A 12,104-nucleotide genomic window follows, 5' to 3' on the forward strand; every position below is an offset into this window, starting at 1 on the left:
TGTTACACAGCAATTTCCTTACAAAATAAGTACTTTCCTACACTATATTTTTAAAAATTCAGAAATCTTCATGCTAACTCTGAAAACAAAGTTGGGGAGTAGGAACTGAAATTAAATGTGCTGTGATTACAGGTGCCCAGAAACCACTCCAGAGTTCTTATCTCTGTTAAGCTAGCTATCCAAAAACTAAAAAATGCATAAATGGTCACCTTTTTCAGAAGGCACATGCCATTTTCAAACGATGAACCAATTATGGATTTGGATATGAAACCTTTGTCCTGAGAAAGTCCTGGTACTTTTGAGTTTCCTATTTGCAGGGAAACCCACAAGAGGTGTGAGCAGCCTCCCTGTGGCTTGTCAGTGAAAGTCACTGCTTTCAAAAAGCCTGGCCACTTCAGGAAGCAGCAGCACCTCCTGTGGCCAGAGCTCCGCGTGCAGGACGCTGGCACCCTGCCACACCCCACACGTGTATACAGGACACCGGATCCCTGCCAAACCCCACACGAGGATGAGGGTGTTTGGCTATTATTTCAGTCTTTGGAGAAAGTGTTCTACAAATATGGTAACTGGCCAGGCATGTTGGCACCTGAAACCCCAGTGACTCGGGAGACTGAGGGAAGAGGAGCACAAGTTCACGGCTAGCCTGGGCAACTTAGCAAGCCTGGCTCAAAAAATAAGAAGGGTTAGAGAGTGAATGTAGCTCAGTATTCAGGGTGTCTCGGGTTCAATCCCTAGTAATGAAAAAAGGAAAGAAGTACCGTAACTGATGGAGGAAATGGAAACGGAGTGGAGGTGCCAGCTAAGGGCAGGGTGGTATGCCTCTGCCACAGAGAGGGGCTGCTTCCCCAAGTGGGCATCCAGACAGAGTGGTTCCCAGACAGCCATGCCTCCCCCACCCCACCTGGCTCAGGAATCTTGTTTTGGCAAAATCCATGGAAGTTCCTGGAAATCCTGAGTTGAGTAAACAAGGTATGGAGGACAGCACCTCAGTGGCTCAGGTCCCCAGGGAGTGTGCGCCTTGGTCCACCCCCTGGGAGCCCAGGACCTGGTACCCTCAACTCAAGCTGAGGGAGGCAGTGCTGACCCGACGCCTAGGGAGTGGGCTGCAGCCCTGGGTGCAGAAAAGGCCTGCCCACAGGTACAGCTTGGTCTCCCCCTCAACAGAGACAAACACGGAACCCATTTCACCAGTGTCAAGGGTGAAGGTGACCACTGGCAGGGTCCACGCCACTCCTCCACAGTCCATGTGCTCTCTAGTGGGCCACTCTTACCTGAGGGGAAGCTTCTCCCTCCTCCTGGTCAGCGCTGGGCCTTTCCATAGGACTGTTCAAAGCAGGTCTGATGCCTTCTGTCCGCTGCAAGACAAACAGGACAGGGCCACTCAGAATGAAATAAGAGGCACAGGGAAAACCTGGGTCCAGAGGGAGCCACGGTCCCCAGCACAGCCTGCAACCTTAGCAAAGCCTAGAGAACAAAAGAAATTGAAATGCTACAAACGTAACACAAGGGAGCCCAAGGACCAAACTGCAGCTCTCAGTGTGAGTTAGCAACTGGCCCCATGTGCAGGTGAGCTTTCAATAACAGTAACTGCCCAACAAGGATAATAACAGCAGCAGCAGGTAACACTGGGGAAACACTTAACCTGTGCATGGCACCAAGGAAAATCCTGACCATTAATCTTACCCTCTGGAACAGGCTCTGCAGTTCCTCACTTCAGCCATGTCCCTTCAGGTCTCAGCACCTCTTCGCAGGCTGGCCAGTGTCTGTTCTACTACCTGAGGACTCTGTAGCCACGTGGGGCAATTCTGCCACCTCCAGAGGCAACCAGCAGCCAAGTCAAATAGCTGAGAAGTGGAGACTCCTAACAGCCTATTTGACTCCAAAGTCCATGCTCTTCACCTTTTCAAAGAGTTTCAACTTTCTGAATTTTATTAATAGGTTTTTTTCATAATTCTGTATACTGAAATTGAATCAATTTTTTGTAGATTATTCCTTATACATTCCTGAGTTCTACCAAAAAGCTTGTCTATGTTAATATTTCTTGGAACCATCAAAGAGGTTATGTGATAGGCCAGGAGAGCTGACCTTTTTAGTACAAGTGTAATAATGTGCAAGGATGACTAGGGACAGATGGCATTATCTCCTAGAGCAGGGTCTGCCAACTACAGGCCCAGGGCCATGTTTACCCCTCTGCCTATTTTTATAAAGAAAGTTTTTCTGGATCACAGTCTCACTTGTTTGGAACAGACTATATGCCCACAAAGCCTAAAATATTATCTGCTCTTTACACAAAAAGTTGCCTACCTCATCCGATGCCACGACCTCCTTGACTGGCAAAGGCAAGCTTGTCTGGGGTGTGCATCTGTACAAAAATTTATCCACAGACCTTTATCTTTATCTATGATGGGTCTGTTCTCATTCACAGTTTGAAAAAAGTGAGGGAGTTTATAGAAACTCTTCAATAAACTAAATAACATTCAGTTATTAAGTAACCGAAAAAAATTAATCTAGAGGAATTAACCTTTGTGAAGACAAAACCACCTGTCATGCTTAAAATCCCAGTTTTACCTGTGTGGGAAAAGGTACTTGAATCCGTCCCTCTAAGATGTTGTCTGTTGTAATTTCCACTGAGCGCGTCAGCTGGAGGTCCTGCAGCACCAGGTGGTATGGAACCTGGGGGAACATCTCCTGAATCTGATGAGCCTGCAGGAACACACAGAGCCCTCAGCAAGGTCCCTTTCAAGGTTACTGCTGTGGTCACAGTGCATGGCAGGCTCTGGGCACCAAATCCGACATGCCTTGAAAGGACAAGTACAGAGGCTACCTCCACATGTAGATCACCTTCACACTGTTGTCCCTTTAGTACTGCTCCAGGATACTAGCATTACTTTCAAAATAGAGAGCAACAGAAATCAAGCTGGATCCCAGGCAGGCTCAAGTAGAATCTTCTAGTTTTAAAAAGTGTTTATTTTAAAGCTCAGTATATCTTGGGTATAAAAAGGGGCTTTCCTTTAAGATGTTAATTCCTAAGAAGAATAAACTTCTGATACACACAACATGGATGAAATTAAAATGTATCATGTTAAGTGAAAGAAGCCTGACTCACACATGATGACATGATTCCCTTGATATGACACCTGGGGACAGGTAAAATCACAGGGAAAGAAAACTGATGAATGATTGCCAGGAACAGGCACAGTGAGATGTGGAGGAGGAGGAATGGATGTGTTCTGCATCTCAAGGGTGCTGACAGCTACACAAGCACACGAGTGGTTTTTACTGTATGTAAATTACACTGCAATTTGGAAAAATATGATTATAAAGAATGCAAACTCCTAATATTGCCCTGGTGCTACAGTCCTCAAACTGTATTTCAGAAACATCTCAGTCCAGTTAGGGCTCAAGGCTGGGTGTGTGTGTAGCAGGGACAGACAAAGTTCTGGGCATGCTACTGCCCATACTTTTATCGAAGCAGTTCCAGATATTTTTAGTATACGTGTATTTATTTCACAAATGCTTACATTCAAGGTTTTTACTTGTGGGAAAGTCTCACTGATTAAAAGAAAAAAAAGAATGAGGAGTGGGGAAAATTCGCTTTAGGAGCATGATAAACTTGAGACACTACCCCCAAGGAACACACTGCTGCACCCACAGACAAAGGGAGGACGTGGCTCAGCATCAAGGCCTTGAAGGAAGAGATGAGCTAAGCCAGCACAGGCTCTGCTCAGAGTCACCTGGCAGTGGGTGCTGGCAAGACAAACAGTATCCAGAAGGCCCTGGAGCTACCACAGCTCAGTGGGCCCCTTTTTTAGAGTTGATGCAGTTTGGGTGTCGTTTAACCCAGGTCCAGTCAAAGCCAATGGGGGAGGATCATAAAGCATAAAGGAGAACCTTTATGCTTTATGATCAGATAAAATTCCTCTCAGTCCTCAAACAGCTTCCTCCTCATTCCCCAAACAAAAAATGCCTAGGAGTCATTTTTCTAGTCTAAATCTTTTTTACCACAAAATCCAGTAAGCTAAATATTGGGTCTGAATAAGTCAGTTGTGCTAAAAATAGTTTGTTTCAAATCATCAAAGAACTGGAGAAAGAACAGCCAGGCCCTGCCTGAGATCTCCGAACACACCAACTCCAAGAAGGCACTGCTCACTGCAGGCGGTACACACCCATGAAACAGAGTGATCCCCTGCAGAGCCTCCGCAGCATCCACACAGGGCCTGCCTTGAGCCCCACACTCCATCACGGTGCTACCCTCACTTTCCACCTGGCTGAGGGGTTCATGGAGACTGCAGGAGTCATCAGAGGCCATGTCTCCTTTTCTTTATTCACTGAGATCAAAACCATTTACGGATGGGCACAGTGGCACACACCTGCAATCCTAGCTACTTGGGAGGCTATGGCACGTTTGAGGTTAGCCCGTGCAACTTAGTGAGATCCTGCCTCAAAATAAAATTAAAAGGGCTGGGGACGTAGCTCAGAAGTACAGCACTTACCTAGCACATATGGAGTTCTAGGCTCAATTCCCAGTACCATCAAAAAAAAAAAAAAAAAAAAGATTTTTTAAAAATTTACTTTTGGGAGGCACTTTACCAAAGAGCCACATCCCAATCCTTTTTGAGACGGAATGAGACAGGGTTTCACTAAGTTGCTGAGATTGGCCTGGAACTTGCAATCCTTCTGCCTCAGTCTCCCAAGTTGCTGGGATTATAGGCATGTGCCACTGTGCCTGGCTAATAATGACCATCTTTAGGTATATAGTGTAAATAATATGCATATTGTTGTCCAACAGACCTGACGAGCTTTTTTGTCTTGCAAAACTGAAATTCTATCCACTGAACAGCAACCCGTTCCCTCCTCAGTCTAGCCCCTGACAACCTGTTCTACTGTCTGAATTCACCTTCTGTAAATACAATTATACAACATCTGCGTTTTGTGACCGGTTTATTTGGCTTAGCACACTATCCTCAAGGTTTCTCCTAGTCATAGCAAGGGCCAGAAATTCCTTCTTTTTTAAGGCTGAACAGTAGTCCACTGAGTGGCGTGCCACATTCTTTAGTAGGCATTTAGGCTACTTCTGCCTCCTGCCTACTATGAGCCAATTCTTTCTTTTTAAAACAAAGCTCATGCCCAGCCTGCAGCTACCTCCATCCCTCTTCCCAAACAGCAAAGTCCTCTCCTGCTCTGGCCCCCAGTCCCACACTCCATTCTCAAGGGCTTTGCTTTCAACCAGCTCTGCTATCTGTTCTGCACATCAATCTCTGCTTCTTATTCACATATGCTTTAGAATCTAGCATTAAGAACAGACGCTGGGAAGAAAACTAAAACGAACAAAGTGCTGCAGGCTCACTGTGAACACCTGAGGGCTTAAAAATCCGACCTGGAGATTAGGACCGATACTCCCCTACCCCTAACACACACAATACTGTGAGATTTGCCTTCTGGAGCTCTGCCAGGTTCCTCCCCTAAGCTAAGAAACAGTCCTCCACCTTCCAGCAGGGGCGGGGGAAGAAACCTCTATGAAGCTCCCCAGTGCACCCCTGCTCCACGGCACAGTCCACTCAGGAGAAACTAGGTAACCAGAGCCCAACCGATCAGGGGGGACAATACCCAACTCCAGATGGCACTAGCCTTCCATGTAGGTGAAGGAAAACACCTAAATCCAGCCCTCTCCAGCTGTCCTGTGTCTTCCAAGGCCCCTTCTAAGGTGGGTTGAGGACAATGATGAGAGGCACTTGAGACACTCAGCTCAGAGGCCAGGCTCACCAAGACTGGGACCTGATCAAGGACTAGACCTCTTCCCCTTCCCCACCTACATTAACCATGCTCCTCTGAAATCAAAAGCTCCAAATGGCTTTAACTTCTGAACTTAGAATGGAGACTATGGGGCTGCCCCTGACCCAGTGTCCCAAGAACCTGAGGCTGGGATGTATTTCTGATTAACAAGCCACATCCCTGTCTCCTGTTTTTCTGTCCCTTCAAGCCTCCTTGATCACTGAGCCACATCCCAGCCCTATTTTGTACTTTATTTAGAGACAGGGTCTCCTGAGTTGCTTAGTGCCTTGCTTTTGCTGAGGCTGGTTTTGAACTCACCATCCTCCTGCCTCAGCCTCCAGAGCCACTGGGATTACAGGCGTGCGCCACACCCGGCAAGCCTCCTCTCCACTTCTAAGAGTTTTCTGCATCCCTGAGTCCCATAAGATGGAGATTTGAAAAAGGAAAAGGTCACCTCCATCTTCCTCAAAGCCAGCTTTGAATAAAACCTGTTCCCTTGTCAGCCTGCCTCCCATGTTTTGGTGGAGCATGTAGAGCAGAAGTCTCCTCCTGAGTTTCAACTTTTGCATGGTCCATCATGTCTGGCTATGAAGATGAAATCCTAGGCTAACCAAAAGACAGAAAGCAATCTGAAGAGACAGAAGCAGACATGGCAGGGATGCTGAATTATCAGAGTGGGAATTTAATTGATGATTAATTTCCACACTAAAATGCTATATCCATCAGAGCCCTGATGCATGTGCTAAGTAGACAGCAGGAAAGAACAGATGGGCAATGTAAGCAGGGAGAGCCGGAAATCCTGAGAAAGAGCCAAAAAGAAACGCTTGGGATCAAAAATGTAACAGAAATGAAGAATGCCTTCCTAGGCTGACAGGTGCAGGAAGAACCTCTGGGCTTGAGGATGCAGTGACAGAAACTGAAAACTGAAAAACAGAATCAAAACTGAAAACAACAGAGAGAACACCTGAGGACTGGGGGTAACTATGGAGAGTAAATCTGCATAATGGGGACACTAGAAGAAGAAAGAGAAAGGAACAGAAAAAGTATCTGAAACAATGCCTGAAATCTTCCTCAAATTAATGTAGACACCAAATCACAGCTCCAGAAGCTCAGAGAACACCAAGAAGGAAAAATGCCCCAAACCCAACACCTGGGCGTATCATTATCAAACTACAGAAAATCAAAGATAAAGAAAATCTTGGAAGAAGCCAGAAGGGAAAATCAGCCTATCTATATAGGAGCAAAGAAAAGAACTACATTCAACCACTCAGAAACCACACAAGGCAAAGTGAAGTGAAATATTTGAGAGAAAAAAAATCCAACCCATAACTCTGTACCCTGAGAAGCTATCCTTCAAAAGTGAAGAAGAAATAAAGACATTCTCAGACAAACGGAAATGGAGGATGTGTGGCAACAGGCCTGCCTTGCCAGGAGGGCTGCAAGAAGCTCTTTAGAGAGAAAGAAACTGATGGAGGTCAGAAACTCGAATCCACATAAAGGAAGGAGGGGCATCAGAAGAGCAAAAGTGAAGGTGAAATAAAAACTTTCACTTTTCTTACTCTTAGTTGATCTAATAGATAACAATTTGTTCAAAATAATAATAGCAACAATGTATTTAATTATGAATTTTTATGATGCATATATATGATCACATAAAGGTAAAAGCAATGAATGACAGACAGGGAAAGGAGAAATTAGACTGCTTTGCTAATTTCAGTGGCACAGGTCTGCAATCTCAGCTACTCAGAAAGCTGAGGCAGAAGAATCAGAAGGTAAGAGGCTAGTCTTGGCAATTTAGTGAGACCCTGTCTCAAAATTAAAAGTAAAAAGGATGAGAAACATGGCTAAGTAGTAAAGGAACCCTGGGTTAAATCCCCAGTACTAGACAGAAAGAGAGAGAGAGACAGGGAGAGAGAAAGACAGGGAGAGAGAAAGAGAGGGAGATAGATAGATAGACAGACAGACAGATAGATAGATAGATAAATGTCAGTTCTTCCCAACTTGATCTACAGAATCAACATAATCTCAATCAAAATCCCAGCAAGCTATATTGTGGATACTGACAAACTGAATATTGGTAATCTGACAGGCAAAAGACCCAGGATGGCTGATACCAAGTTAAAGGAGAAGAAAAAGTAGGACCTGACTACGCAACTTGAACAAGACAATACGGTATGTGTGAAAGGACAGACAGACAATGGTACAGAACAGAGAACCCAGAAATAAATGTACATAAATAAAGTCAACTATCTTTGAAAAAAGAACAAAAGCAATACAATAGAGCAAAGATAGCTTTTTTAGTAAATAATGCTGGAGCAATTCGACATCCACATGCAGAAACGTGAATCTAGACACAAACCTTGCACCCTTCCCCCAAATATAAACCTAAAATATACCAAAGACCTAAGTGTGAAATACAAAGATGTAAAGTTCCTAGAAAATAATATAGTTTTTGAGGAAAACCAGATGATCTTGGGTATGGCAATAACTTTTTAGTTACAACACCAAAGGTACAATTCATGAAAGAAATAATGGATAAAAGGGACTTCATTAAGGGGCTGGGGTTGCAGCTCAGTGGCAGAGTACTTGCCTAGCAAGTGTGAGGCACTGGGTTCAATCCTCAGCACCACATAAAAATAAATAAAGGTATTAAAAAAAAACATTATAAAAATATTTCTAAAAATGGACTTCATTAGAATTAAAAATGTCAAGAGAATGAGAAAACAAGCCACAAATTGGGAGAAAATATTCACAAAAGGCACATCTAATTAATAACTGTCACTCAAAATATATAAAGAAGGACTGGGGTTGTAGCTCAGGGTACAGTGCTTGCCTAGCATGAGTGAGGCACTGGGTTTGATCCTCAGCACCACATAAAAATAATAAATAAATACAATAAATGTATTGTGTCCATATACATCTAAAAAATTAAAAAATATATATACAAAGAATATAACACTCAACAAAAATAGAACACAATCTGATTAAAAGCTGGGTCAAAGACACTCCCCAAAGAAGATAATCAGATGGCAGATAAACACGAAAAGTTGCTCCATATTGTATGTCATCAGGAAAGTACAAATAAAAACTTTGTACACAGAGTTTTTGTGTAGCAGTACACACCAGTAGACTAATCAAAAACTGGAACAGTGACAACAAATGCTGACAAGAGTACGGAGCCACAGGCGCTTGCTCTCATTGCCAGCGATAATGCAGAAGAGTAGTTACTCTGGAAGACAGGTGGGCAGCTTCTAACAAAACTAAACATACTTTTACCATTGGATGGAGCAGCCTAAATTTAGATAATTTGGAATTTATCTAAATAAGTTAAAAACTTATTTCTCTATAAAAACTTGCACACAGATGTCCAAATATAATTACCAAAACCTGGAAGCACCAAGATGTCGTAAGTGAATGGATTAATAAATGATTGTACATCCAGATAATGGCATGTCATTCAAAGCTAAAAAGTAATGAGCTATCAATCCATGAACAGACATGGAAGAACTTTAAATACAAACTACTAGTGAAAGAAGCCAATGTGGAAAGTCCTCCAGCCTATTTCCCTCCAAGGCTTACCCAGCTCAGTACAAGGTACCACCATCTACTTAGCTGCTTAACAAAACCCAACCCTTCCACTTCCATTCTTCCACTTCCCCCAGTAAGTACTCCCACATCTAAATCAAGCAGCATGGTGCTGTCAGTTCATCTAACAAAAGTATCTTAAATCTACTTTTCTTCTTTATTGCAAACAACCCTGTCCAAGTAATGGCAACAACCCCCTAACTGGTCTTTATGCTTCCATTTTTGACCCTCTCTAATTCATTTTCCTCCTAGAGGTAAAATCATTTCTGCTAAATGTTCTTGTCAATCCTGGGAGAGGGAAGGGGTTGCATAAAAAGCTCTGAACAGCTTTCTCATGCTTTCATTGTAAAAATTTAAACTTAACTGTAGCCAACAACAGCCTGTCTGACCTGGCTCTACAATCTCAATTTTCATCAGAACCTCAGCCTCCTAACTGCTCCACTCCAAGCATAGTGACCTCTTTAACGGGCACTTCCTCACCTTTGTACCTACTGTTTCCACTGCCTTCTTCCCACGGATCTGTTGCCATCTTGTCCCTTATGTCTCATTATTAAGTTTTATCTCCTCAGAGAGAACTTCTGCAAATGCCTCCTTCAACACAGTCTTCACTCACCCGCTGACTGCACTGCCTACCTGCCTTACCGTCTCCAGAGTACTGATTAGCACCACCAATTATCTTACTTGTTTGTGTTTATAATCTTCTCCCCAACTAGAATTTACCCTTCTTGAAAGTGGAACACCTGTTAACCTTAGTGATACTACAGGTGCTATGCTTAGCACAACCCAGTTAAAAGAAAAGGCTTTAGTACAAATTATTTTGGTAAAGAAATTAAGACTAATGCATGAATAAAAAAAATAAATGATCCAATGACTTTCTGAAGTATTGGCCAGGGCTAACCAGGCCTATCCAGTACAGATCCTAATCCAAGCAGGCTAAGGTGGTTTAAACCTTTTTTTTTTTTTTTGTACTGGAGATTGAACCCAGAGCTTCGTACATGCTAAGCAAGTGCTATAAAGCAGTTTGTGTTTTAAGATTCCTGCATATATTCTAACAATGAATTCTAGACTTCAATAATAGTGACACATTATTCTCCATTATTCTAAAAGAAAATCACAGCTTTAGAAAATACAAAGAAATGTGAAGTATCTGAACAATCTCCTTGAACCAACAGTACACCATGCACAACTGTGTGTATGGGTACATACACACTTATTTTGGGAGTGGAGGGACAGAATGCAAAAAACATACTTGGCAGGCCCCACAAAATTTTTAGTAAAAAGTACATTGTGCCTGTAATCCCAACAACTTGGGAGGCTGAGGCAGGAGGATTGCAAGTTCCAGCCCAGTCCTACCAACTTAGCGACCCTCAGCAACTTAGCAAGATCATTTCTCAAAACAAACAAACAAACAAACAAAAAACTGGGGATGTAGTTCAGTGGCAAAGTGCTCTTGAGTTCAATCCCTAGTACCAAATAAAAAATAAATAAATAAATTCATTCCCTGGGAGTCTTGCTCTCCTACCAGAGCAGAATAAGATCAACAAAGTCTCTGTAAACTCTGCAAAAACATTCCAATGCTTTTCCCTCCCTCCTGATTACCAGTTAGCTTCTTAATGCAGCTAGAAGTCCTACCATTGCATTCAGCTGAGAGTTGCTCGCCTGCGTAATGCCAAGAATGTTGGTGGTGTGCATTACTTCCACTGAAAAGCTTGGCAGCCAACTTGCAATCCGGGACCCTAAAACAAACCAGAGTGCAACACAAGTTTTAGAGCCCTGAGTCTTTTCCGGGGGTATCTCCTCTAGGTGACCACTCTCTATCAGCTGGTACTCACTCAGGGCTGGGCCAAACAGTTCACATGGATTAGTTCACTTACTCCTCACTGAAATCCACATGGTACCTTCCATTCTTCTCATTCTATTCTTCTCAGAAATATGACTCTAGTTCCCCACTTGGTGTTTGGTGCCCACAGTGCTTAGAGGTTAATGAGTGCATTTTACTTCATGTCCAAGATCACAAAATTTAATGACAATGGCCAGGATGGAAACAGGCAGCTGGGTTCAAGAGCCACTAACTAGCCTTTCCTGCTTTCCAGGGGCCCTTGAACCATTCAACCCCCAATCCACTCCCTTGGCCTAGAATCCAAGGAAGGATTCCATAGCTCTACAGCTGCTACAACAGATGAGTTTCTTCCTCATATTTGCAATTACACAAAATACTAATCATTTGGAGACGTCATTTCACAATTACTTTCATGTTGCATTTTATCCTCAACAATGTGATTTAAAGTTTTGACCTTGGTTTTCTGGTTCAAAATTCTTCTCAAAGAGTTCTATAACACATGCTTGTGAAAGGCTGCCATTTCTCTCATTTCCCTAATGAAAGGAAGCCCAAGATACAGTGCCATCAAGCAATGGCTATACAACAACTACCTATACAGGTAAGGTGCTACTTCACTTCTTCACAAAACAGCACTAAGGCATGGAATGTAAAATCAAGTTAAATGGCCACCTCTAACGCCTTGTCAGATAAAATGCACTCATTAAAAAAATGGATACTTACTTCATATACTTACAGGAACAAATAAAGGTGACTATTTGTTTTTTGTTTTTTGGGGGTTTTTTTAGGGATAATCGCTCATAATAATGGCTTGCATAAGCCAGGATCCATCTCTAAGATCTCCTAGTGTAAATGAACAATGACCAACAATGACCAGCCCTTGAAACCCCTCCAGCACCCAGGCCCAGCC

The 12,104-nt window shown here is 43.1% G+C and overlaps 1 protein-coding gene across 1 annotated transcript in view; it reads right to left on the reverse strand.

The window, feature by feature from the left end:
* Window positions 1-12,104, reverse strand: part of AMFR (autocrine motility factor receptor) — a 40,740-nt gene that overhangs the window by 4,023 nt on the left and 24,613 nt on the right. The window contains exons 10-12 of the mRNA XM_081274961.1: window positions 10,990-11,093; window positions 2,569-2,703; window positions 1,272-1,355 (exon numbers count right to left, since the gene is read on the reverse strand). Of these exons, the coding sequence (XP_081131087.1) occupies window positions 1,272-1,355; window positions 2,569-2,703; window positions 10,990-11,093 (323 nt within the window). The remainder of the gene's footprint in view (window positions 1-1,271; window positions 1,356-2,568; window positions 2,704-10,989; window positions 11,094-12,104) is intronic.

This window comes from Spermophilus citellus (assembly GCF_964194105.1).
Source record: "Spermophilus citellus genome assembly, chromosome: 18".
NCBI classification, from domain to species: Eukaryota; Metazoa; Chordata; class Mammalia; order Rodentia; family Sciuridae; genus Spermophilus; species Spermophilus citellus.